A 27137-nucleotide genomic window follows, 5' to 3' on the forward strand; every position below is an offset into this window, starting at 1 on the left:
ATTGATATCAACTCCTCATAATTTGGTAAGGTCAATTTCATTAACAATCATTTAAGAATCGTTTCTTGTCCTACATCCTTTTATCTTAAGTTTAGATCTAACTAATCTATTAACACACATAGTTCATGGACAAAAATTAAGTTATTTGAGCCGACGTGAGTCGTTAGTTTTCTAATACAAAATATTCATCCTAGCTACTATGAACATAATTCTCTCTCTCTCTCTCTCTCTCTCTCTCTCTCTCTCTCTTATATATATATATATATATATATATATAATTTTATTTCATTTCTCCATTATAAGCCACTCGCACGTCTCTTCCACCGTAGCTACGATGATGAGATCCATCCCCCTAATATTACCGCTTTCTCACCTTATATTTCTAATCACCGTAGTTTTTCCCTCATCTAATGCAACAAAAGAATATTATTTGTATATGTACACATATATAATAACGCATAATAAAAAAATATATATCTTTATTTTGATTTATATTCACTATGGAAAATCCTATCATAGGATGAATGTAGCCCACAATGGAATAATTTGAGAGATTCTTAACTATTTTAACTTGAGGAGGTTGCCAAAGATGATATCAACCGAGTTTATGGATTTTTCTAATCCATAAAATTAGCAATGAATAATGATCGTGATATATCATGATGATAACGATATGTCATAAAACTACTGACTTGACTTGACAGAAGGATGTATACATGGTGAAAATGGATGTCAAGTAAGTTATTATCCACGTGGATGATAATGTATCATAATATTATGTTAGGATCCTCATATCAATTAAAAAAAATTATAAATGATATCTTAAGAATATCTTAAATATTCGTTAGATAGTTGGATTTGATTTGGGATTAAAAATAAAAAAATAAACCCTCAAGTGGACCATTAAATCAATTCCCTGTAGGGGTTATAAATTGCAACCTCATTCCAAGATCTTAGATGTTCACTTTAGTATGGCGGCCGCGCCGTCATGGACGCGTCTCCCCCACTAAGACTATTGTGGACAAATCATCCATTAACAATGGCTATAATTTATGCTAAAAGTTTGATGATGTTGGATTGTCAAAAGTCAGTTGTGTGTGTTTTTCCTCTCTCTCTCTCTCTCTCTCTCTCTCTCTCTCTCTCTCTCTCTTGTCCCAAATAAGAAAACAATTGTACTCACTAAGTGTATCAGAAATTTTCATTTCTTATGATAGGAGAAACCAATACAATTTCAAACAATAAAAATGGTGCAATATTCCAGAAACAAGAATTAAAAAAAATACAATTATCATGAACGATGACTAAAATTAATCGTTTATCTTATTATTACGACAACTTATTGTCTAAAAGGTAACAACTGAACTATAGCAAACATGATTGACTAACAACAAATGGGGGTGGGAGTAGTAGGGTGAATCTAGACCCTATCATGACTTTTAGCTATCATAACACTTGTTGACTAGCTTACGACTTCACAACATAGCATAAACCATCGCCTCTACTGATCTCTTTTCCGCTGATGGAATATATTTCGATTTTAGTTATTCATATTCCCGGCTATAACGTAAGCATCAATGGAAAGAATATATGTTCAACTTTTCTCGTGCAAATAAGAAAAGATGTTTTGTTCTTTTTGTCTTATTTGTATGGAAAAGAGTGACCTTTTATCAAAAAAAGAAGAAAAAACAAAAGACAACATGGTGATGAAAAGACCCATTTCACGACGTACTACTTTTTGCGTTGTTTGTGGGGCGCCTCACAACTTTATTCTCAGCGATTGGTGAAGACGGAGGTGCCGCAATTATGTTGTTGTTGACGTAATGTGAGAGGGAGCGACAATGGTTGAGAGCGTCTCACGTGTCGAGCTCAACTCAAAGGAGAGGCATCTCCCGCCGCAATTGAAAGAGGATACAATGGATCCCTCAATTGGTGCAATACTTCTACCATATGCTGGCTGTGTTAGCTCCCTGTAGACCATGACCGCTCTTCTGCGTTAATATTATCAACCCTAATAAAAACTATAGTCACTCTATCTCTATCTCTTTCACACGCACACACACAACACAGGAGCTTCAGGGAAACAGTGCTTAGATCATAGTACGTGACTCGGATCAAGGTTGGCGTGGAAAGGGACGACAAATTGCAGAGAGTGCAACACGCAGTTCATGCATGACGACGAACGATAACGCTGCGGCAGAAGACACCATACTGGCCGTAGTAAATTAAGGATATGGCAATGACGCGTTGGAGTTGTGCTCTTGGCAGTTCCACAAAATGCTGTACTTGCGGACGCAGGTGTTGGGAATCGGGATATGCTTTAGTATAGCAAATTGGCTACTTACCATCTTGTTCGTGCGTTATTGTCCATGGCCTTCGTCCACTTGGCCCAGTTTTTATTCTAAGGTAGCCATCGTTGATCGGTCTTGATAGGAGCTCTCCAATGCATCAGTAGAGACTTACTTAGGTTGTCCACGACCAACCATCGGCTGCTACGAACTGCTTCCATATATCAATCTTACAGCGACGATCTAAACCTGAAACATCTGCAGGCTTCTTAGGTAGGATTTGTCTGGAATCAGATGGAAACATAGGGTCTTATGCCTCGATGCGTTTAACTGACCTAAGCCTTGTTATCAGCTCATTTTATATATAGTACTTGGCTGCTGGCATCATCGTTCCAGTATTCTAACCACTCGAACTCGATTGTTTGTGACATGCGACGTTTCGATTGTTCCTTGGAATGATCGATCGTGAGGTGTAGCAGTCGGTGGTGAGCGGAATCAACAATATATCCTTCCTGCCAAAAGAGGAGGAGGAGGAGAGCAATCCATTCGTTAGCGCGTCGATTGCTCGGCTCATTCATCGTCGATTACTCTGAAAATAATCTTTTCACACCTCAGTACGTATGTGGGAATTCTTGAGGAAGAACAAACTGTAGTTGGGTTCTAAGAATGTGAGGAGTAAATGGGATGGAGTTAAGAACACGAGATGACAAGGATGACATGCGAAACGAGTTAACTGATAGAAGATAAGATTTTTCCAACTATACGAGAAAATCTCTCTACTATTCAAACTAAAATTACTTCAATAAAGCTTCTTCAATAATTGTTCTTATCTTCTATTCTTTTCATCAGTAACGAAAATTCTATAAACTACAAGTAGAGGGAGTACTAAACAAGTATTCCTAATTCTTATAAAGACATTATTTTAAGCCAAATTTATAGTTGATTTGTTTGTCTTGTATTTGCTAATCTAATGGCCGTCTTTTTGACATGCAGAGTATTGGAGTCAAATTTTCTTCTTTTTTTGTTGGAAAATTTATAGTCTTCCTTATTACTCGTCGATCCTAAATAAAAATATTCATAACAATATTCTCATGATTATTCCATATCAAACTAAAAACCTCTCATTTTTATTAAAAACATTCTCATATTCTTCAATTTTCTAATGAAATTGATTGATTGGATTATGACCTTTCTATTCTTACCTTATCAATGATATTAATTGATTCAATACTTATAGAGGAGTTAGGCAATGGAGATTGGCTTTCATCCTAAATTATCTGACTAGTTTAATAAGTTTTATTTTTTCTAATTTTTTTCAACTTAAAAGGAGTAAAAGTCTTACATATTATGTTTGTCGACTGTAACACCCTTGGTTATGTTGGGTCTGACGAGGATATCAAACCTTTGAGTAGGAGAGATTGTAACACCCTGATTAGTGATTAGTCCTATATCGGAAGTTGGTAAGATTGAGATTGACTTATAAGAGTCTGATAAGTGTATTATTATTAACTTCAACTTAAATATTTTTGTTAGCCCATAAGACTAAACAAAGTTAATAGGCCAATTAACCCATCAAACTCGGGGCATGACATTGTGGACGATCTACTCCATGCCTTCAAAGATAACTATAAATCTTGCTCTAATATGTCTACCGTTCTTAATATTTTTAATAGCTTTCCGTGTTTAAATATTAACTCTCACAAGACTAATATATTCTTTTGAGAAAAATATGATCCTTCTATTAATTCTCTTTGTATTTTCAATGATAGCCAACCGTTCAAGCATCTTGGCTCATTTCTTTTCATTGGTAGACTCTCTCTCAACGTTATCAAAATATTCTGTTAGATAAAACCCTTATTAAAATTAAAGATTGGTATAAACAAATGATATCCCAAGCTGGTAAAATAACCTTTACAAACTGAGTCATCAACATTCTTCGGTCTCTTCTTCACTTTATGCTTTAGATAGAATCAAATTTATTTGTGTCATCTCCTATTAAGATTATTTAATATGGAGCCTAAACCCTTTCGGCTCTCTTTCGACAAGTAATACTTATATAATATGGATCTTTGACTTAATTGAAAGTTATTATAAAAATTTTTAGTTACCGCTAAGGTTAAACCTTTCTGTAAAGATTATTTTCGAATAAACTCCCAAACTCGGCCACTACTTTCACTTATTCTTCAAAGCCAAATTGAATGGTACGTATTTGCAAACTTTTCAAAGGCTCACCTAAACATTGTCTTTTTGAATGCTACGTAGCGAATGCATTTTGTCAACTCTTACGACAAACCATTAACTATAGTTCTAGATGTTTGCCTTCATGGTTCCTAGGTTCTTGGCTACAAGAGGGCATAATAATTCTAAAATACTCCACAACCTTATACCACTATCTCTTCGGACCTTATGGATATTTATAGAAATGAAGCTACATTTCACAACCGCCGATTTAAGCCTTCCACACTAAGGAAAATACAAATTCATCCTTCCAAAGTTTACCTGTTATTAATGATTGATAACCATGGTCCTTAATTATTTTCTTGAATTTAAAATATAAAAATACCTAAAATATTTATCGCGTTCTGACTATAATACCTAAGTTCTCAAATGATATTAAAAAAAAAAACTTCTATTTAAATATATCTCTAGAATGTCGACTAAGAAGATTACTTTTTTAATTTTGCTTACAAATAATTATGTTAAAATAAAACTATTCCATTTTTTTAATTTTTCGAACCGAGATACTTTCGACCTGTTGTCAAGTGTCCTAATCTATACCCGAGGCAGACAGATCCCGTATTAACATGGTTCTGTCAAACGCTTATTGCCTGCACTGGCCCGAGCCCGAGATACGTCGATTCTAATCAACCATGTACGTAACTTCCTTTCAAGACACAATGTAGAGCAGTGAAACTATCAAACCGATCCACTAACACTATCAACACAGCAAAGGAGGCAAAAATGATTCATCAGTTCCAATCCAAATCCAAAACTTCTGAATAAGAAACTTGGTCACAACCAAATCACAGATGGCATAAACTGTGTTAATTGTGCAAGATAACGCAGCAGAAATCCTCAAATTAGCCAATGCAAGCATTAAACAGAAAACATTTAACACCACTCGATCTGTTCAAACGGAGTCTTTAAAGCAGAGGCATAGCAAGCGTTAGATAAAAACTTCCCAACTGTTGATGGTACAACCTACTGCTGCTTACTCTTGCGCCATAGGCTTCCCCAACAAGTTCTCATGGGCCTTGAGGTACACTGGAAGGAACCAGCTATCCAAAAATCACGCGCTGATGGGGAAAAGAAGGCAGCTTCAGTATCTTCTCCTGGGCGGGCTCCTTGAACGATGAGCTCGTGGGGATCTGTGGAAAGAGAGACAACTTTCATATGGAGTAACAACACATATGATGATTATTAGAACTATGGGAGTCCTGATGATTTTTGAAGAATTGGTTGAATAAGTTCTTGATAGAAACTACAACACCTGCAACTTTGGCTGATCAATGCGTACTATGGTGGGTCTAGTCATACTAGGAATTTTTTTCACTCACTTTGGCTCTTTAAAAACATCAGCATTGAGATATCTAAAGTACCCAATCTAAAACTAAAATCATGCTATATTATGTTTCCTGACAAAAAGCCATTTAAAGGTCTAGTTTACTTAAACATGATATATAAGCACAAAAAGTGTTTGTATACATAATATTACCTTCTCCTTGTGTTTCTCCGCCTGATAGGGCCTTTGCTAAATGCCCAATCAACATAAATTGTTTGGGTAAGGAGTTCAGATCCATTAAGTGATGCAATTGCAGCTTGTGCTTCCTCAAAGTTCTCATATTCAATCAGGGCATAACCCTAAATAAGTGGAAAAATCAAAATTGTAACATATAAAAGAATTCTAACCAAAATAAAAAACATAAATAGCAATATATAATGCACATTTTTAAATAATTAAACTGCAGACACAAAGGAAAATATTTAATAAATTTACTAATTAAAGATTTACTACTTATGTATGATTTCTTAATAGAACACACTTCTGGCACATAAGATAAGACATGTTGGTACAGTAGAATGCAAGCTGATTCAATCATGGTTTGCTCTACAGAAGTCTAATTTGGATATGACTTCATTACATGGACTTGCACCTAATTCATCGAACAATTTAGAATAACTCACATGCCCTTTAATAAGCATATAAGGCTAGACCATGAAAAATAACTATTAACAGGTTTGACCATCTACAGGACCCAACCAATAATGTGACATAATGCAAACCTCTACACATTATAAGGGATTAACTATGATCAACTTTCACATGCAACTATAACCTAGCAATTATTTAGCTTAAACAACTCGACCAATTTGCAATCCTTGCCCTAAGGAACAAGAAGAGTTGCCAACAAATAATTGTTGGGTAAAAGTAAAAAGTCTGTTAATCTACAACAATGAGCTGTGTAAGTCTGATAATCAACAATTATAAATCAAACAAAAGTCTAGTCTTTCTAGCCTCTCAAGAAAAGCAACCGTGCTGCTGTTTGAGGTCTTTCTTTCTTGTGTTTCACTGCTCCTCTTCCTACTAGCTAGTCCCTAAACCTTGGTCTTAGTTCTTCAATCGCTTGTCTTCCATCTTCCATTATCACTGTCCCAGGCCTTTTATTCTGCCTTAATTTCTTATTTCCTGCTACCCTGGTACCGGCCCTATTCCCCTTTGGTTTTCTTTTTTTTCCAATTGTTATTCCTTGAGACAGTTGTCAACTGTTGCATTCTGTTCATCTTTCCTTTTATATATTTTGGTAAATGTGGAAGTACTAATAAGCATAACAGCCAGATGTTATGAAAGCCAATGCGCTGTTATTATAGATTACAACTCACCATATTCTTTACATATCTGGTACTTTCTTGTGATAAATGTGCTTGTGAATTGTGAATTGTGATTACACACTTTAATCAAATATAGCACCATCATCATCTCAGGCGCCATTCCTTTCTGTGTCTACACAGAAGTTAAATAGGTCTAGGTAACATTATCTCTCTAGCAAAAAAGATCTCCACCTTCTGGTAAAATAACTGACATACGAGTTTAAGGAAAAGTGAGCAAGTAAAAGATCCATAGATTCAAGCAACACATATCCACCTTCTGGTTAATGTTGTGCTATGCTAAAATTTCTGAGAGAAGGAGGGCAAAACCAACAAAAACCGATTGGACACAAAGGAATAAGAATTGAGGATAAGTTCAGATGTCAGTACACATGACAGAAAAATAATCATTTTATCAACATTGACATGTAGGAAGCAAATAAAAGAAGAGGATTGCATACACAACATCTATGAAAAAAAAAAGATCACATATGACTAGGTGGTTGTCAAATGTATAGAAGAGTATAGGTCCAAGATATAGAAGCCCAACTATTATGAGGCTTTCTATAGATGAAGCAACAAAAAGTACATACAATAATGTACTAAACAAGACATGTGGTTCCATAGTTGGATTATATGAATTTGTGTGAAAATTGTGAATTATCAGCATTTGAAGCTCATTAACTCATACAAAAAAGAAAATGTTGTGCATAAATGTTCTTTTGTAACTGAGTATCTCGAAGACAAAAACACACTACCGCCTCACAAGTTGTAACATACAAAGCTGCAAAAGATCAAGCAGGAACAGTGTTGATCAACAAGGTATCTTGATAAATACTTGTGCTATTATGTAATCCATATTTACATATTTGATTTTTTTCAGGAGTGGGAAAAGCCAAGAATGCAGAAAAAAGAACACAGTTTTTTGTATATTCACCACAAGATTTTGTATGACGCTTCACCGAAAATCAAGGCAATATATGCAAGTGTTATGCATCGTTAAAGTATAACTAAGTTAGCAACAATTTCATCCCATTCCAGAGTCTCATGTAAAGAGCACATAAGTCTGCAAGTTGATATCTGAGATTTCATAACAAGAAGATATTTCTATAGGAGTAAAATCTAAGCTATGATATAACAGATTAAAATATGTGTCATGATATGTTCTCCATACTCCTAAATTAAGAAATATACACACTTTGTTTTTCGATTGCCTGCTGCAAAATGTATCTTTGACAATCACCACTTGATTATTTAAAGAAGAAGCTACAAATAATGGTTTCTGCACAAAATAACTCAAAAACAATATGTTAAGCTCATGAGACAGTGAACTACTGACCAGCCTCGGGACCAAATGACCGGTTGCCCAATCTCAAAGACCCCATAAGGGCTCCGGAGAATGGGAAAACAATAAGGAATCACATAACGAGGGGCACAAAGCCAATCAACATAAACTATGAATGATCCAGATTGAAATGTGGAGTATATGGGCTACATTAAGAATTTCACATCCCTAACATGGTATGCACTCAAACATCAAACAGAAAACAGTAACTAACCATATTTCCTACACTAGATGACTACGATCAAGTCTGACACCTGTACCCAATAAACTAGCCATACAGACCATTCCTAGTCAACCTAGAAGCAACCCCTATAGATAGTTCTAGCACACATGCCAAATTTTCCACAGCTTTCCTTATATGGTCAGAATAGCATCAGAAGCCATATGATGCACCCATACCAACACCACAATCATCAATTTATCGAGATTATCTTACTGATGTGTGACTCTCCCAAAGTCAGCAATATGTCTAGGACGAGACAACATCAACTTGTTTAGGGTTGTCAACAGATATATCCCATATTTACAAAGATCCTCATATCCCTCTAGAACTGTGATTTGAGCTATGAATCCTAGTTTGGTATGCTTTTGTATCCAAATTCCAAAATGGTGCTCAACCATTCTTTGTGCAACACAATGCCTAAGCAGCAACCATGGGAATGTGACACTCAACCCCAAGCTTAACAAACACTTCACTAGTTTATCTGCAAGTCTCCATATATTGATCTCCCATATCTTGCATGTAAAAGAAATTATCTCACTGAACGACCCCATTAAAGCTACTAAATTGATTAATGCCTCTCTCCCTTCATTGAAAAATGATATAGTTGAATCAAAAGATTATGGATGGATAACATGACCAAATATAACATCTGCAAATTAATAATTATGTCTAGAGAAGCATTGTATTCCACAACTACAAATAGAAAAAGACCAAATAGTGACTAAGCACAATTATTTCTAATAATCTTAAAAGAAAAAAATATATTCAAGAAAAAGGTTACATGATAACAATTGGAAAAGAAAATAAGTGCCTAGAAAATGACAGTTTTAACTAGTTTCCCTACCTTCACAAATCCAGTGCGACGGTCAAGATTCAGATGCAAGTTTTTAACCTGGCCAAATTCACGAAAGGCATTGTGCAGATCATCTTCTTGCGCCTCTTCATGAACTCCAGTTACTAGCACAATCCATCCCTCAATAGCTGTCACATTAAAAAGTGTGATGATCATATACAATTTCCAACAACAGAATCATCCTATGAAAATCTTTATATGAGCCTGTTATCGGCGACATTGTTCAGCTTTGATAACATCAATCTGCTGTAACATTATTTGAAAAATAAAATACAGCTCCTTTGGCAAACTTCCAATGTGCATAAGTTATTAGATATTCTTTATCGAACCAAAATGTAGCAAATAAATGCAACTTAAAATAGTAACCTTGTAGAATAAGCAGCAAACAAGGAAACAGTAAGAAGAACCTTCCAATAGATATCTTGTAAGAGATAAATAACCTCATAAGCAAACATCAAATGAAAACCACAACGAAGAATTTTCAGCAAGCATTAAATCTTCTTAACCCCACAATATCATGCTTATCAAAATGCAATAACTACAAACAAACTATTGTCACTGGCATCAGCAGGATTATATAAAATATAATATGTTACCCAACTTTTAATAAATCACAAACATATTATCTTAAGTTGTTGCAGTATGTCAACGACGTTGACACTGATAACCAGCTGAAACTTTCTTTTCTATTAAAGAAATCAGCAAATTATGCTGCACAACAAACTCAAGCTTATATATTTAACTTGGTTTACAGTGTCCTACTAAACTTCTACTGGACAGTATAAGAAAATGTACCATTTCAAAAGTAATAAATTGTCAAAAGTAAAAATAAATAAATAAATAAATAAATAAACATACACACACACACACAAACAAACAAAATCTACATTCTACAATCTAGGGATTCAAAATAGTCGGGATCCTGATTTCTCGTGGAACATTATTCACACTTAGAAATCTTCCACCTTAAATATCCCACTCTCTTATTTCTTTCTGCCAAAAGACTTGTACTTATACATATGCAGTGATATTTTGACATATGCAACTTGAATAGTGAACCAAGTTATAAACATGGCACTAAGCACATAACATAATGAGAAGAAAAAAACAAAGATGCATGCCAATGTACAACTAATGCAATTGGACCTGCGACCAGATTGACTTCAAACAAAGCAGCATGACATGGCACTGTCTCATACATAATACACACACCAAACTTGGCCATCCTTTAACTCAACCGACATCATGCCACATAATATTGTGGCTTATCGAATCTTCCATTGATGTGATTGACAAACACATATGGCCTTAAAATCATCTCATAAGTCCTCAATTTGGTTGAAAGATATTTATTTTCAATTTTAACAAGTTTAAAGTGATGAACAACAGAGATTAAAACATTTATAATCAATAAAATCAAGACAACTTATCCAACATAGCAATAATTTCAAGTCATTTGCACTGCTGATTAATAATTTAATGCTACACAAGGTTTAATTAGAAGACCATAGAAGCTTTAAATTGATTATAACGCACAAAAACAACTTAACCACACAAACTGGATGATATTCGAGTTAAGAGGCCAGAGGGCAGCCCTATTTCTCTTTCTGATCTCGTTCACTATTTGTATATTTTCTAAAAAAATTATAAAATACTCAATTATGGTGAAAAGAAATTAACGAATCTTATCTCTTTTTTGGCTACTTGGGTGCTATCTTGTCACTCACATATCTGTCATATTCCATTACCTCTTGTATTTCAATTTTCTTGCTATTTCATCCCAATAATCTGGTTTTCTTCATGTTAATGTAGAACTAAAAAGTATGGCATCCATCATCACTATTTTTTATGAAATTTAACCTTTCATTTGTCAATAAAGTATGGCATCTAACCTTTCATTTGTCAATATTATACAACACTGACAAGCTTTACCTTACCCAAAAAACGACATTCCAAGATCTGAAATATTATAATTTAGGGTTTGAAATGATGCATACTTAACTACTATCAATTGTGCTTTCATGACAACCTTTTTACGAATTGATCCTTCAGTAAGAAACTAATGACAGCTTTTTAATCATTAAAGAAATCCAGCAAGCACAACTTGTATCAATCACAATTTGAAGTTTTGACCAATCTTAAGTTGAAACACAGGCGAGGGCCAAGAATGGAATTGGATAAGAAAGCCACATGAACAGGGCCTCCATGCATGCCTATTGCCTATACTGTTATAACTCTTCCAACACATAATGCTTTCTTAGTGAAAAGTTTTCTTCAAATTTCTTTTGGTCACCATAGATTTCAACACCTAAATGCGCTGTCAAGGCCTCAATAACAGAACAAATAAAGATGTTCAAGCCCTATATGGATCTAAATACATACGGACATAATGAGGTAGAAGTTTAAGATGATAACTCCTGTACATACTATATCGGCCAATCAAGCATTTAACTACCCAATTTGCAGACTCCGTCTCCAGGTTGTTCTTATGCTGATAATAAAGTTCTAACAGTTTATTTAAGACCAGACAGTAGCCAGTTAGTTTTCATCAAAGAGTAAGCTACAAATCTCCTACTAATGCAAACGAAAGCCATGAAGATGATAAATCGTGTCAAATTATCCAAGAAAACAAACCAAGATAAAATCCAAATCGCCTCTTTCGTATCCAAACATACCAACATTAAAACGAATAAATAAACCGTCAAAAGACACAAACTCAGGGCAAATATCAGGAAAGCAGGGCTCAGTACAGCAGGAGCATAATGATGAAAAAATAAGCGTAGATCTAAAGCCCATAACCTAGAAATCGAAAAGAAAAAGAACCGAAAACCATCGGACTAGGGTTTCCCAAACATACATCGCTGGGGACCAGGACCCCCATCGGAGTCGAGGGAATCGAAATCCTTGGCAGCTAGGTGGCTGCCACGGTCGGGCCCAGACTCCTCGCGGAAGCCCCGGCCTTTGGTCTTCCTAGGGCCCGAGGAGCCGCTGCCGGCAATGGTGGATCGGAGCTTGGGGGCAGGGGAAGGGTCAACCTCAGCGGCGCCGATCTCCTCATCCATGAGATCGTCTTCGTCGGGCTCGAAATCCACCACTTCCACATCTCCCACGGCAGCCGCCATCGTCGCCTCTCCCTCTCGCTGATCTGGGTCGGGGTTAGAAATTAGGAACAAACCAAACCAGCGCCCATTTTATGCGGTCGGCATTTGACATTATATATATATATATGTGTGTGTGTGTGTGTGTGTGTGTTAAAATTTGATAAATATATATATATTATTATTAAATTTTATTATGAAATCATCATTAAATATATTAATTACATCATTAACATAACTAATTATTCTTTTATTATTATTATAAACATGTCGATTATTCTAATAAATGTTAAACATATTTAATTGAACTAATATGAGTCAATTTGATAATATTAATATAGTTAATTAATCTCTAATTAGTCCTCTTTATATGTATATACATATACATATACATATATAATAATAATAATAATAATAATAATAATAATAAAATAATGGTAGAAAAGGCAGTTGGCTGAGTCGACCAAGAAATAAAATGGTAGAAAAGGTGCTTGCACCCGTTTGATGTTAAACCTTGTCCGCGATACTCGGTACCGCAACCCTCGTTCTCTCATCTACATCTTTTACGGATCAGGTGTGTGAGCCAGACACAAGTTGGAAGTCATCTATGGTTGGTTTTAATCTCGTTCAGCCCGTCTTCGATGACGTGACTTCTCCTCATAGGTCGGTTTACTACACGGGTGTTTGGCTTCGTACTTGAACCAGTTCCGTATTTAGTCGTTCATTATATTTCCATGCCTTCATCCCGGCGATCCGAGCCGGGCGCCCTCTCCATCCCTCATCGTCCTCGAGCGCTCGTCACGGGCGTTTGTCTCGAAGGAGCGGTTTTACGGAAGGGGAAGACCGGCGATGCACACGGTGAACGCGATAGCGGTGACGAGGATGATGACGACCGCGACGATGACGTCGGCCGCATGGGGGAGCACCGCGGTGGTGCTGCAGCAGCGGGAGGACATCCCGTTCGGGTCGCTGATGTGGTGCGCGTACGCGGGTATCTCGTGCGTGCTCGTCCTGTTCGCGGGGATCATGTCCGGGCTCACCTTGGGGTTGATGTCGCTCGGCCTCGTCGAGCTCGAGATTCTGCAGCGCAGCGGTACCCCCGCCGAGAAGAAGCAAGCAGGTCGGTTTACCGGGTTCGATTTTGCTCGGATGGATGGAGAATTCTAGTTACACCATTCCTATGTTCTTGTTGTGTCTAGAAAAAGCCACCGATCTTTCTTTTTCTTAAAGAACTTTTTGTTTTTTGCTCGGTATTCTTTCTACTTCCCTGTACTGAATTATTGCACATTGTATCTATTCTCTCTTAGTTCGTTTGTTTATCTTCCTATAATCATTGGTTCTTTCTTGCAGCTACAATTCTTCCTGTTGTTCAGAAGCAACACCAGCTTCTTGTGACATTGCTTTTGTGTAATGCTGCTGCCATGGAGGTTTGCGTCTATCTATTTACCCTGTCCAAATTATTCAGTATTCAAAATCCTTTTCCAATTCCTTCGTGCGCCATGGTTGCATACACTGTTCCGATTTAATTCAACGCAAAACATACTACACTGCCAATGCATCAAGTACCTCTAGCAATTGCCATATATATTGGTTATCCATGACAGTCAACACGAAGAAAGTGAAAAGCTGCCGGATATACCCATGAATTTGTAAAAGATAATCCTGCATTCTATATGCAATACTGCAAATCATCAAACACATTTCATGAACATTAATTGTTCCCTTGCAAAGAAAAAAAGGTCTGTCAACAATTTTAGCAAGTTATCTATTTGGTAAATATACTTTAGCTTTTCATTTGTTAATTTTTCTTATCTTCTTTCGTTTGTTCTTTGGAATGACACTGATGGTGCTGAGGCTTATGCTGTTTTTTCATGCAGGCTCTTCCTTTATACCTTGATAAGATATTCAATCCATTTGTTGCTATTGTCTTGTCTGTAACCTTTGTTCTATTTTTTGGAGAGGTACTTAACTCTTGATCAAATATAGCTTAGCATCACTCTTAAGTGCTGAACTATGTTCATAAGTTTAAGAAGGTTATGCAAATCATATTGTATTTTATCCAGGTTATTCCTCAAGCTATATGTACAAGATATGGATTAGCAGTTGGTGCTAGCTTGGTATGGCTAGTGCAGATTTTAATGGTCATCTGCTACCCTATAGCTTATCCTCTTGGCAAGGTAATTCTGTATCAGTATACATAATTGTTCCTAAGAAACAACTTGTATGACTTGTAATTTAAACTCGTACTGCAAAAAACTTCATAATTCTATTTGTTAGCACTTCAAGAAGTTCTTTAATCTCTTGAGCTATTTTGTGATGAATTTAGTGCTTGTGTTGTGCATGTATAACATAGTTAATAACTAAGCAATTGAGATGAAATTATAATCTGTCTATTCTCTTTTCTTCTGCAGTTGATTTATCCACTACTTACTTTAGACTAAAAAAGTAATTCTCAACTTTAATTTCATGATGCTAACAAATTGCAAATATTCCCCAAAACAACTCTTTTGACTTTCTGAACAAGTAAATCCAGAATATTCAGTAATAGTAATGGTAGTTTAGTAGCATTTAGAGATTAACTAAAAGACCATGTCCTACATAACAATGAAGTATTTCAAATCCAAAATATAATAACTTGAGAAACGTGAAGGTTTCTCCTCTTTTGATTCTACCAACTTTATATGAATACTTAGATTAAGTAAAACCTGGTGAAACTTGTCCTACATTATGATAAAATGAACTCAAAAAGTTCTTCCCTGATATGCATTCTCAGCTTTGAGCAGTTTCCTGCACAGATACTATAGCCTCATGATTATTGTTTTTAATATATGATTATAAATTTAGAAAATTAAGGATAATGTATGATATGTTGACAATTAATAACATAAGGTTGCCTTTTCTAACTGCATTTTATAGGCTAAATGCAAATTTAAGCACTGGTTTCCACAGCTGGGTGGTGAACAAGAGGAGCCTTCATCTTATGTCATTGAATTTTCTATTAAATAGTAACTTATATGTAGCTATTGTCAAAATCGAAGCATTTAATCAGTAAAATGTCTTTGCAAGCATGTCCAATTAAGACCAAGGTTGACAATCTCCAATTTAAGTTGCTACATTGGACAAATTGATCCCACAAGTCTAGATTTGTTTTTCTGCAATTTGTTGTTCTCAGACGGAAGCAGAGTCTTGGTGATGTAGATATAGACATAGCACACAAGACTCGGTATTTAGATTGCCTCTTACAATAAAACCTGCCTCCATGATTGATCTAGCAAATGTCTAAAAATCTTAATCTGATTTGCTAATTTTTGTAAGTAAACCATGAAACAGGAAAGTGGAGGAAAACTATTATCCTTTTCTTTAAATGACACCATAGAGGTTGATCTTTGGTTTCATCATATGTTGTTCCTTTGGACCTAGAAGATCAAGTATCGAGTTATATAAATAGTATTTCTACTGTAAGGCTAAAGCTGTGTTTGTTGATTCTTTCCCAATTCTGTACTGGCAGTAGTCTCATGCACTTGGCTGCGCTTGGTCGATTTTCTTTTTTTGGCAGCCATTCTATATTTGACCTCCTTGTTTGCAACCAATGGTACATAAGGTAATGCCCTTTGACTAGGATAACAGATTCACCTTATCATTATTAAAAGTTGCAGAGTTGAGTGAATTTAGTGGCATTATCCTAGAGACTTTGTTGCATTTTTCCCTTCTGTCAGTTACTGTTTTTGTCTCTCTAACTCTATATATCTTTGGATGATATAGTCCAAGCTTTTGCATTTTCCAGCTGATGTATCTTTGCTTATTATCAGAGGATACGTTCCTATATTCTGCTAAGTTGAATAGTATAATCAGTGCTTTACGTCTTCAAATTTATATACTATTTTCTTTCTAAAAAACATTTGCAGGATATGCTGAATGTTCCTGTTTTGTGTTAAATGGAGGCAATGTTTGTATCATTTCTAATTATTTTGTGTGGTTTCAGATTCTAGATTATGCACTTGGACATAATGAATCTGCACTTTTTAGACGTGCTCAGTTAAAAGTTCTCGTCTCTATCCATAGCAAAGAGGTAAAGGTGTGATTTGTATTACATGATACATGTGTGATTTGTAGTACATCTTTATCTTGAATATGTGTGTGTGTATAAAATACATGTGTGATTTGTAGTACATCTTTATCTTCCAATCATTTCAGGCTGGTAAAGGTGGGGAGCTCACACATGACGAGACTACAATAATAAGTGGAGCACTTGATTTAACTGAAAAGGTATACTCATTTATCTTCTCATCATTTAATTCTCAAGTCTATTGTCATCCCACAAGAAGAAATAGAAGAAGCTCCTAGTTCTCTCTTTGAAGAAGTAACTTCAGAAAGTCAAAGATCTAGGAGATCTCAAACCTTATGCCCAAATTTGTGTATATACAATCAGGTGCATGTGGTTTTCCTGCTGCCTGCAGCAGAGATATTAAGATTTATTGAGCAACAGCATTCTCAGCTTAGTCTTCTCACAGTAATTTCTTGTAAAATGATGATGAAATTATGAATTTCTTTGCTTGAGAGTAGTTCTACCAGAGTATGGCTTGTGACACATTGTCCATGCTGGTTGGCACATACCAGTCCATCAGGGGATTTGTATGTGGACCTCACGAAAAGTATATATTTTCTTAAATATTTTTTGTCATTTTTTTGTTTATTTTAGATAGATACCTCCTGCTAATATTGGACATACCAATGTGCGTTGCTGATTCTGATGGATGAATACCATTTTTAAAATCCTTGTATCAAGATTAGTTGTAGAGTTAACTTCAGGAGCTTATATTTGATAATTTACAAGTGCAGACCTACAGTGGCAGGAAACTCATGCACTGACCTGTCTTTTTCTTTTCAGTTAGTGTTGGTTCTTATCTGTTGAATTTTTTTGGAATCCTTGCATTTTGGATAGAATTAAGAAAATAAAAGACCTGTCTTTTTTTTTTTAGTTAGTATTGGTTCTTATCTGTATGATCTTGGATTCTTGCTTTCTCTATTTTAGCAGGTTAACCTTCCAGATTACTTTCTGTGATTTCTAAGTCAATTGCCATCCACAGAATTATTTGTTGCTCATCTAAAGTGTCACTATGAATGTCTGGGTTTGAATTTCTAACAATGTGCTTTCTTATACAGACAGCTGAGGAGGCTATGACACCCATCGAATCAACATTCTCATTGGATGTCAATTCAAAATTAGATTGGTGAGACTTGCTACATGTATAAATCTCTCTTTTCAGTAATGTGGTTGTCCTTTTTCTATTAAGGAAAATTTATCAGAAATAACCCTTTTTGTAAATTTTAATTAACAATTTATTCCTGGTTAGATGCACCTGTTTGATAAATTATTACTCTTATCTGTTGTTTACATGTCATGTTCTCATATCCATAGTATTTTGTTAAATGTTTGATTTCAAGATTAAAAATGTATTTGAGCTAACTCATTTTGAACCAGAATTTGAGAAGGTGGAGGAACATGGAAGGCCATCTTGACTCACTCTATATTTTTCAGATCTAGTATAAGATATAGTTGGAAGGATCAGAATCATGCCAAGGCTCCTAGACTCTTTAGGGCTGAGTGATAACCATTTCACTTCTCTTTATTTAGACTCATATCAGTAGTCAAATTTAACTTGAATGACAATGTCATATTTGTCATGAGTCTCTCTGAATATCCAAAAGCAATACTGGATTCAAGCCTGATACAACTCAGTTCTAAAAAGCAAATTCAACCTGCATAGCACCTTTTAGCCACATTAACATGCTATTTATTACCTCAATCATAAGCCCCTAAGTATGGTGCTTGATAAGAGGACAATTTGAGCTTTGTGGTAATCTATTTAGACATGTTCCAAGATGCATAAAGTGTTTTCATATTATTTACATAAATTACTTAAATGAATTGGAATTTTTCTTATTTAGGGAAGCTATTGGCAAGATTCTTGCTCGGGGTCATAGCCGTGTCCCTGTTTATTCAGGAAACCCAAAAAACATTATAGGCCTTCTGTTGGTACACATCAGTCATCATTTTGATCTCTTTATTTTCTAGCGTAGTAGATTTTCCTTGTAATTATGCACTTGTTCTATTTCGCATTTGGCATATTGCTTGCTAAAACAGGTAAAAAGTCTCCTGACAATTCGTCCTGAAACTGAAACTCCTGTCAGTGCTATCTCTATAAGACGGATTCCAAGGTTCTTATCGTATACTTTGTGTTTGTATACTAATAAAAAACTGCATTACTCATATCCGTAATACTTCAGGGTTCCAGCAGATATGCCTCTCTATGATATACTCAATGAATTTCAGAATGGAAGCAGTCATATGGCTGCTGTAGTGGCAGCTAAAGTGAAAACTAAGAATATCTCACCTGCTGATGGCGACGAATATGAAGAAAACAAAGAACCGAGTGGAGTGTCCGAACTTACAACTCCTTTGTTATCTAAAACAGCAGACAAATCAGATACTGTTGTCGTCAACATCGACAAGTGCCAAAATAAACAGGTCAATGAAAATAAACCTGCTCATTCATCAGAAGCTACTGAAGATGGGGAGGTTATTGGGATCATCACACTTGAGGATGTTTTTGAAGAACTCTTACAGGTAAAGTTACTACCATACTATTCTTTTTGCGGTAGTTGTTCTAGAAATTGGATGTTTAGATGTCTGTGGTATTAGATTACTTCCTTTGCATGTAACTGTAACACTGGATAATGCATGCGTTGTTGTTGATTAAAATAAATCCCTTTATCTTTTACTTGCTTCTAAATTATAAGCCTATTTATAAGATACAGTTAAAAATTATATCAAAACTGTTAGCTCCTCAGAAGTGGAGCATAATTGGAATTTTTTTAAATTCTAATAATTATGTACATAATGTTTAACATGCAGGAGGAGATAGTGGATGAGACAGACGAATACATTGATGTTCACAAAAGGTGCTTATTGATGTCAATTTTTGTTGCAAGTTGATTTCTCTTTTTTCTCATCCAGTTCACAGTAGGACCATTTTTCCAGGATTCGTGTGGCTGCCGCTGCTGCTGCTTCTTCGGTTGCACGAACTCCAACCTACAAAAGGTTAACTAAACAAAAATCAGCGGTGAGTAACTCTGTTAGCTCCTTAATTTCTATTCTGATGTCTTTGTAGAACAAAGTTAACTATCAGAAGATTAAAACCTGCAGTTTAGTATATTGGAATATATCAGAAGATTAACTTTTCGTGTCCCAATATAATTAATGACTGTGGCTTTCACGGCAATGGTTCATTGAAATCCTTACATAATTATAGCAGCTTAAGAAGGTTCCATTGCATCAAGATGTGTTTCAAGTGTCAAAACTTTCTTTTTCCTCTTCCAGGGACCTGTTCCTCGGCAAGGACAGCAATCTACCGGGTTCCCAAGGAAATCCACTGAATTAGATCCAAACACTCTGCGACATCAAGTGACTCTCGTGGAACCAATATCAGGAACCAAGAGATAACAATTTTATCCGAGGAAAGAAAGCTATGTTCATGAACAACCTAAGCCTGTGGAAGTTATATCTTGTTTGTCGACATGTAAGTGGCATAGGCACATCCACTTGGAACATGACTATTATCTATTATGCATGAATGATTTTTTCGTTTGCAGGGATGTCCAAGTATAATAGTTTTGTCCAAGGTGATGTTGGGTATCTGTCTGGATACAGTATATAAATATTTTTTCATGAAACAATAATACAAAATTTAATTAAATAGGCTATCGACTATCTGATTATTCATTCAAAACAGCAGATAATCCATGTTTTTTTTGGGGTTAAATTTATCCTCTGTGATTATCTTTTTTAAAATTAAAATTTTCTTATATTTTCATTACATGAGTACTAGCAATCATAAGGCTTAAAAGCCCTTATGACAGGCCCGTGATACCTTAACAAGCCCATTTATATAGGCCCATAAAATCCAGCCCATAGAGCCTGTCTCCTCGTGTATGTTTTCTTTGTTGATTTTTTTATCATTTATTATCTATGCACACGTGTCCCTTAAAGCACTCCATCTCCACCATCCGATAGTCCCTGTAGCAATCAATGGCCACTTTCCTCTTCTCTCTCCTCATCTTCTCCTTTTGTCTCGTCTTGCGCGCCGTCTACTCGCTTTTATGGCTCCCGCACCGGACCCATCTCGACTTCCTCCGCCAGGGCGTCCTAGGCCCGCCCCGCCGCCCGCTCGCCGGCAACGCCGCCGACGTCCGCCGACTTTACGCAGCCGCTCAGGCGGCGCCGCTGCCGGCCTTTAGCCACGACGTGGCCGGGCGCGTGGTGCCCCACTACGCCGAGTGGTCGGCCCGTTTCGGCCGGACGTTCGTGTACTGGTTCGGGACGCGGCCGCGGCTTGCGGTGGTAGAGCCGGAGCTGGCGCGGGCGGTGCTGACGGATCCCACCGGCGCGTTCGAGAAGGTGGGACTCAACCCGTCGGCGCGACAGCTGTTCGGGGAGGGACTGGTGGGGCTCAAGGGGACCAAATGGGCCCACCACCGGCGAGTGCTCACCCCGGCCTTCAACATGGAGCGCCTCAAGGTCCCTTCAAATCTCTCTCTCTCTCTCTCTCTCTCTCTCTCTCTCTCTCTCTCTCTCTCTCTATATATATATATATATATATATATATATATATATAATTTCATTTGATTCATACAATTTGATCGTGTGTTTCAATCACCCGAAAAGATTGGCCTGTGCTTTGTCCAACTTCAATCCTACCGACTCTACGACGTGACAGATAGAGCCAATTGCAAAGAAGTTTATGAGGAACTTTGGACATAGTGCCATAGTCTTTACTGCTTTTCCTTTGCTTTTGCCTTAAGAAATGCTTAGGTTCTTTTTAGCATGACAAAAGGGCTAGGTATAGCTTTGCATTTCTGTATCATGGCTTATATTTGTAGCTGGTACATTTCGTTGAATAGCTTTAAACGGCGATGCTTGATGCAAGTCATGCCCTTTTTGACTTTTGGAACATCTGATCTTTTTTATGTTTTATTATATGAGGCATGGATGTGAACATCTGACAAGATGACATGCCAATGCAAGAAATCCTAGAAAACTATTTCAGCTTGCCTACATGTATTTTTCTTGCCTTTGGGCAGTATATATTAGTCAAACTATAGTTAAATATCCTTTCATTGTTACTGTTGATGTCTTCTTGGGTGTCACTTTATCTTCTCCCATTATTCACTCTAATTGACTTATCTTGCAGCACCATTCATATGTCTCCTTTAGAGGTGTCTATGTTGACTCAAACAGGTTATCCTCGAAAAGAAGTACACCTAGTTGTTCATGCAAACATTTTTATTTCTAATATCTAGTAACCTAATGCACAGACATGGTACTGTACTCCTTGGATTTAGCTTCCCGGTGCTTGTTATTTACTCAAAGTCGCGCTACCATGAAAAATTGTTTATTAGTGAATTAAGAGAGAAAAAGTTGCATTATGCTTTACTGATTGGAGGATAAAGGGCAACTAAATTTTTTTTCTAGTGTTGGGTACCTGCGATTGCCAGTAGCACATCAAGCATGTTAGATGAATGGGAAGCGCGGGATGAGAACAGATTTGAGTTTGAGATAGATGTAAATAAAGAGTTTCATGCCTTCACAGCAGAAGTCATTTCTCAAGTGGCATTTGGAAGTAGCTATGAGGAGGGAAAGCAAAATTTTCAATTACAAGAAGAACAAATGCTTCTTGTTTCTCTTGCACTAAGAAGTGTGTATATTCCAGGGTTCAGGTGAGATTTAGTTATTAATTCTCTATCATATTTGCTTGAACTTGAGACACTATGTTTGTTATGTTTTGCAAGTCCAATAGAATTCTTAGTGCGAAACATACTTTTCTTGTCACTGACTCTAAAGCATACGTACACCCCCATCTTTAGTAGTTGGACAGAGACAATAAAGATACCCTTGTAAGATGTTAGAAGCATACGTCTTGAGGACTCACATGACAAGATGATACAATTGTAAAAGCCAACTAAAGAAGCTTTTGAATGTGTGCTGATTCTACTGAAAGCAGGGCAATGTAAACAAAGAAAGCATGCTTTATTATTTTAGATACTGATCTATACAGCTACTAGAGAAATTAATACTCATTTGAAATTTTCATACATATTTAGTTTTCCTTTCACTTGTAATGACTACAGTGACATGCTCGTGTGGCACACTTAAAAGTTCATATTATGCAAGGTTCATTGTTTTGGGTATCGGACCTGTCTCAAAGATTTGTTAGATCAATATGTACCAGTCAATACTGGTGTACCAACACATGGTACATTGGTATGTACCGATGTTTCCGGGAGGAAGAAGAAGAGGGAGGAAGGGACGATCGAAAGAGGAAGGAGGAAGGAAGATGGAAGCAAAGGAAGTAGTGGAGGAGGAAGAAGAAAGGAGGAAGAGGAAGAGTAGGATAGATATAGTTACTTGAGAAGTGATTAAGGCAAAGATTGTGCATGGCAGTGTGCAAAGAGGTCACGGCAAGCAGAGGTCGCTGATAGCGGGAGCGGAGGTGTCGGTCGCGGTGAGAAGATGGAGGCAAGAAGTCACGGTGAGAAGTCGTAGCATTGGTTGCGATTGCATGAGAAGTGAAGGCGGCAAGGAAGTGAGATTTAGGGTTTCCCACTTTCGCTTTTATATGGTGAACTTAACCAAGGGCGGTTCGCTTACGGGTTGGCGCTCGGACTTGTACATGTCATATGTTTTGTACCGGCCTCGGTGAAACATAAGTTGTGCCTTCATTATCATAAAGTCTTCTATTGAATATAATTGTTTAGTAGTTATTTCAAAATCATGTCTATTTTAATTTTCTTTGTGGAGCTATAGAAATATGGTTAGAAAGAACCATGATAATTATCTTCCATGCTAACGTCTTGATTGTTTCCTCTAGCATTCTTCCTAACTTGCTTTAAGATTACTTTGCAAAATCTTATTCTTGAATTTGGGACCACTTCTTCAATATCTACTTTTAACATTACAACAAAAGTCTCATATATGATAATTTTTAGTCTTATCTTAAATACAAAATTCATACCTCAAACTTGAAGGAGGATTTGTAAACTTTTTACAAATTTTATAAGATAATTATGAGACCAATAATACTTTAGGGATCTGAGTGTTGGGCAGTTAAGGAATAACATATATAAAAAGTTTGTATTGTCGAGATGAGATGAGACTATTGAGATGGATGTATGGGTTAGTAGGAAAGATAAGAAAAGAAATACTTTTATTCGTGAACAATTAGATATTACTTTAATAAAAGATAAGATGAGAAAAAATCATATAAGTTGATATGAGCACATGCTTAGGAGACGTCCGGATGCAGTAGTCAAAAGAGGTGAAATGATTAATGTTAACAATGTGAGCAGAGGTAGAGGATGACCTAAAAAGACTTTAATATAAACTATAAATAAAAATTTAAATACCCTAAATTTAACTAGACATATGATTTTTTTTCATATCTCAATGACGGTAAAAGATCCATGTAATCGATTCAAAATAATTAGGACTTACGACTTTGTTGTTGCTATAGTCACTTCAATTTATACTTGAAAGATTTAAATGCTTTCTCATACGGGATAGTGATACAACATCAAATTGGTTTAAGTGTGTCATTAATTAATAAATATAGAAATATTTTTTCAATCTCAAATATGTTAGTACACTTGCAATCAGGTGTTCAAGTTGATAAGGATCGTTAGTTGAATCCACTGTTGAAAAGATTTACAACAAATGTTTGATTGTGTTAACCTTGGATGGGCCATTTTCATAGAAAATGGAACCTCAAGTTGGAAAGGAAATTGTAGGTAAATTGTTATGTTGGGTCCTTATGAAAGTAACAGACCTGCAAGCTTGGTGTGAACGTAGGTTGAATAAAGTAGTGTCTCATAATCAATAAAATTTAGTCTTCTAATTCTAAGATCTATATTAGGAAGAGTGGTTTGATGCCTTTTTATATTGTAAAGTGAGTTGCTGTCTATTCACTGCTGTATATAATAGATTTATTAAAAATGGTGCCTTGAAGATTAGTTGCATAGCAAATGAGCTAACTGAAGTGATTTTTTACAATGCATTTTTGCTTTGTCTGTATCTGTTGCTGTGGAAATATTTTTTGTGGTGGCCAATTGCTAAATATTGGAACCTGCAATTATGATAGATTACAAGCTATAGAGTAATAGAAGAAACTGTTTTTAAGTGTTTTGCAGAAATCTGTGTCTTGTGTTGATAAAATCTGTGATATGTAACCTTTGTCCACAAATAAATTGTAAGTACCTTGTGCATTTAATAACTTGAGACTAAGAAGATATTTTATGCACCTCCTTTTACAGGTTCGTACCTACAAAGAAGAATAAAAAAAGATGGAGGCTGAATAAGGAAATACGGAACTCTTTGAGAAAGTTGATCGAAATCAATGGCAACGAGTGTGAAAGTTCTAGGAACTTGCTTGGTCTAATGATTTTAGCTAATAAGAATGATGAGGAAGAGAAAATGGGGATTGAAGAAATTATAGATGAGTGCAAAACATTCTACTTTGCTGGGAAGGAAACAACAGCGAACTTTTTGACATGGGTAATTCTTCTTCTTGCGTTGCATGAAGATTGGCAGAAGAAGGCTCGAGAAGAAGTTGTTTGTGTTTTTGGCCTCCATAAACATCCAAATGCAGAAGGCTTAGGCAATCTTAAGATTGTAAGTTACTCTCCCCTGACTACGAAGGATGAAATATTTATTATTCAAGTTATATTGATTAACTAAACTGAACTTTGGAATACTGATCTCTATTTTTTATATGATCTTGCACCCCTTTGACCACACTCCAAGTAACCTTAGGCCTCATTTGGTTCAACACCATATAATGATAAATGAGTTTTATTGAAATGATTGATTTCTAGGATCGAGCTATTTTCTGTACATCCACACATCTCTTATGGATCGGATTCTGATCCATGCCACTCCTCCTTATCCAAGTAATCAATGAAGTATCATCTCTGACCAGCTCAAGTTCTCATAAACTCTGTTTACTCCATAATGAAGATTCTTATTATATGTCATTTGTAGGTAAGCATGGTGCTGAAGGAAACTCTCAGATTGTATCCACCTGCTGTGGCGCTCAATAGGCTAACCACAAGGAGTGTCAAACTAGGCAATCTTGATGTCCCATCAGGCACACACATTTACATTCCGCAAATCGTCATTCATCATGATGTTGAAGTATGGGGAAGAGATGCCAATGAATTCAATCCATCGAGGTTTGCAGATGGTAAAGGACACCATCTTGGTGCCTTCCTTCCCTTTGGGATAGGGTCCATGGTGTGTATTGGCCAAAATCTAGCACTTCTTGAAGCTAAAGTAGCTCTCGCAATGATTCTCCAGCGGTTCGAGTTCACCGTCTCACCCTCTTATGTTCATGCCCCCATGCTGCTGATGACACTCCAGCCTCAGTACGGTGCGCAAGTTCTCATGCGAAAGATTTGATGCGTTGTTCTGTCTTTACTTGCGTCGAATGGCATGTAAATTTTCCAGAAATGTTAACTGGAAATGTATTTACTTGTGGATCACCTAAACTTAATTTGCGTGCGACATTATTAATATCAAACATTTGCTGGTAAGCAGCTTGTTGGAATTTGGACTCTGGTGTTTCTATCGAACCTTTGTCCAGATCAGAGGAATATACAGAAGAAATATTTTCCTTGTTTTTATTTTTCGCATCAAATATTCACTTGCTTTCTGAGTAAGCTACATTAAACATTTCTAGGCTGACTTCACAGGAAATCATCTCCAGTGATCTATACAGAAGTGCTTAAGATGTTAGGCTTATCCAACAAGAACAGAATATTCCACTTGAACCGAAAAGAATTCTTTGAAGGAAAGATGTATAGCTTTAACAACCCTCTACGACATTTGAGAAGGATCAGTTTGAGTTAAGAAAGCTTGCTGTTTAAAGAGGAAGATGCCACACTCGAGACGAAAGAGTGCAAGCAAAACAATGCCCAAACTCACTATACTTGCAAGCAACCCTTCTCCCCTCCACCTGAGTGAGCAACACCGATTGCTATGGGTATAAATGTGGGAGATCAAATGCTCGTAGCAAGTACTTCAAAGCAGCAACGATGGCAGCAGAAGCCCAGCAGTCCACTGACAAGATCATCAACTCATCCTCCTCCAAGGCCCCCAGAGATGCTGCCCCGACCATAGGAGACAGGGCCTTCAAAGGAGCAGGAGACCTCATCAAACTCCTCCCGAGCGGGACTGTCTTCCTGTTCCAGTTCCTCAGCCCTCTCCTGACCAACACAGGCCACTGCAGCACCGTGAACAAGTACTTGACCGGCGTCCTCCTCTTCGTCTGCGGCTTCTCCTGCTGCTTCTCCTCCTTCACCGACAGCTACGTCGAGGACGATGGCAGGATCTACTACGGCGTGGTGACCAAGAACG

At 36.6% G+C, this 27137-nt stretch overlaps 4 protein-coding genes across 4 annotated transcripts in view; 3 read left to right on the plus strand and 1 right to left on the minus strand.

The window, feature by feature from the left end:
• Window positions 1–5254: 5254 nt before the first annotated feature.
• On the minus strand, window positions 5255–12760 carry LOC103987285 (RNA-binding protein Y14A). The gene is made up of 4 exons (XM_009405546.3): window positions 12430–12760; window positions 9564–9700; window positions 6001–6146; window positions 5255–5653 (listed from the first exon to the last, which is right to left on the minus strand). Exons 1-4 carry the CDS (start codon window positions 12692–12694, stop codon window positions 5605–5607), a joined length of 597 nt encoding a protein of 198 aa, XP_009403821.1. The 5' UTR covers window positions 12695–12760; the 3' UTR covers window positions 5255–5604.
• Window positions 12761–13392: 632 nt separating this feature from the next.
• LOC103987287 (DUF21 domain-containing protein At4g14240) lies at window positions 13393–20322 on the plus strand. Its single transcript, XM_009405547.3, has 13 exons — window positions 13393–13790; window positions 14021–14097; window positions 14548–14631; window positions 14734–14847; window positions 16653–16739; window positions 16865–16936; window positions 17834–17901; window positions 18620–18707; window positions 18816–18889; window positions 18959–19298; window positions 19587–19633; window positions 19713–19794; window positions 20052–20322. Exons 1-13 carry the CDS (start codon window positions 13520–13522, stop codon window positions 20172–20174), a joined length of 1527 nt encoding a protein of 508 aa, XP_009403822.1. The 5' UTR covers window positions 13393–13519; the 3' UTR covers window positions 20175–20322.
• Window positions 20323–20744: 422 nt separating this feature from the next.
• LOC135641177 (cytochrome P450 734A1-like) lies at window positions 20745–26328 on the plus strand. The gene is made up of 4 exons (XM_065156318.1): window positions 20745–21248; window positions 22203–22447; window positions 25037–25394; window positions 25764–26328. The coding sequence occupies exons 1-4, from the start codon at window positions 20760–20762 to the stop codon at window positions 26178–26180; spliced, it is 1509 nt and encodes a 502-aa protein (XP_065012390.1). The 5' UTR covers window positions 20745–20759; the 3' UTR covers window positions 26181–26328.
• Window positions 26329–26485: 157 nt separating this feature from the next.
• LOC103987288 (protein DMP2-like) overlaps window positions 26486–27137 on the plus strand; it is a 1159-nt gene continuing 507 nt past the window's right edge. The window contains exon 1 of the mRNA XM_009405548.3: window positions 26486–27137. This exon is cut by the window's right edge and continues 507 nt beyond it. Within this exon, the coding sequence (XP_009403823.2) occupies window positions 26816–27137 (322 nt within the window). The 5' untranslated portion in view covers window positions 26486–26815.

Source organism: Musa acuminata, chromosome BXJ3-6 (assembly GCF_036884655.1).
Source record: "Musa acuminata AAA Group cultivar baxijiao chromosome BXJ3-6, Cavendish_Baxijiao_AAA, whole genome shotgun sequence".
NCBI classification, from domain to species: domain Eukaryota; kingdom Viridiplantae; phylum Streptophyta; class Magnoliopsida; order Zingiberales; family Musaceae; genus Musa; species Musa acuminata.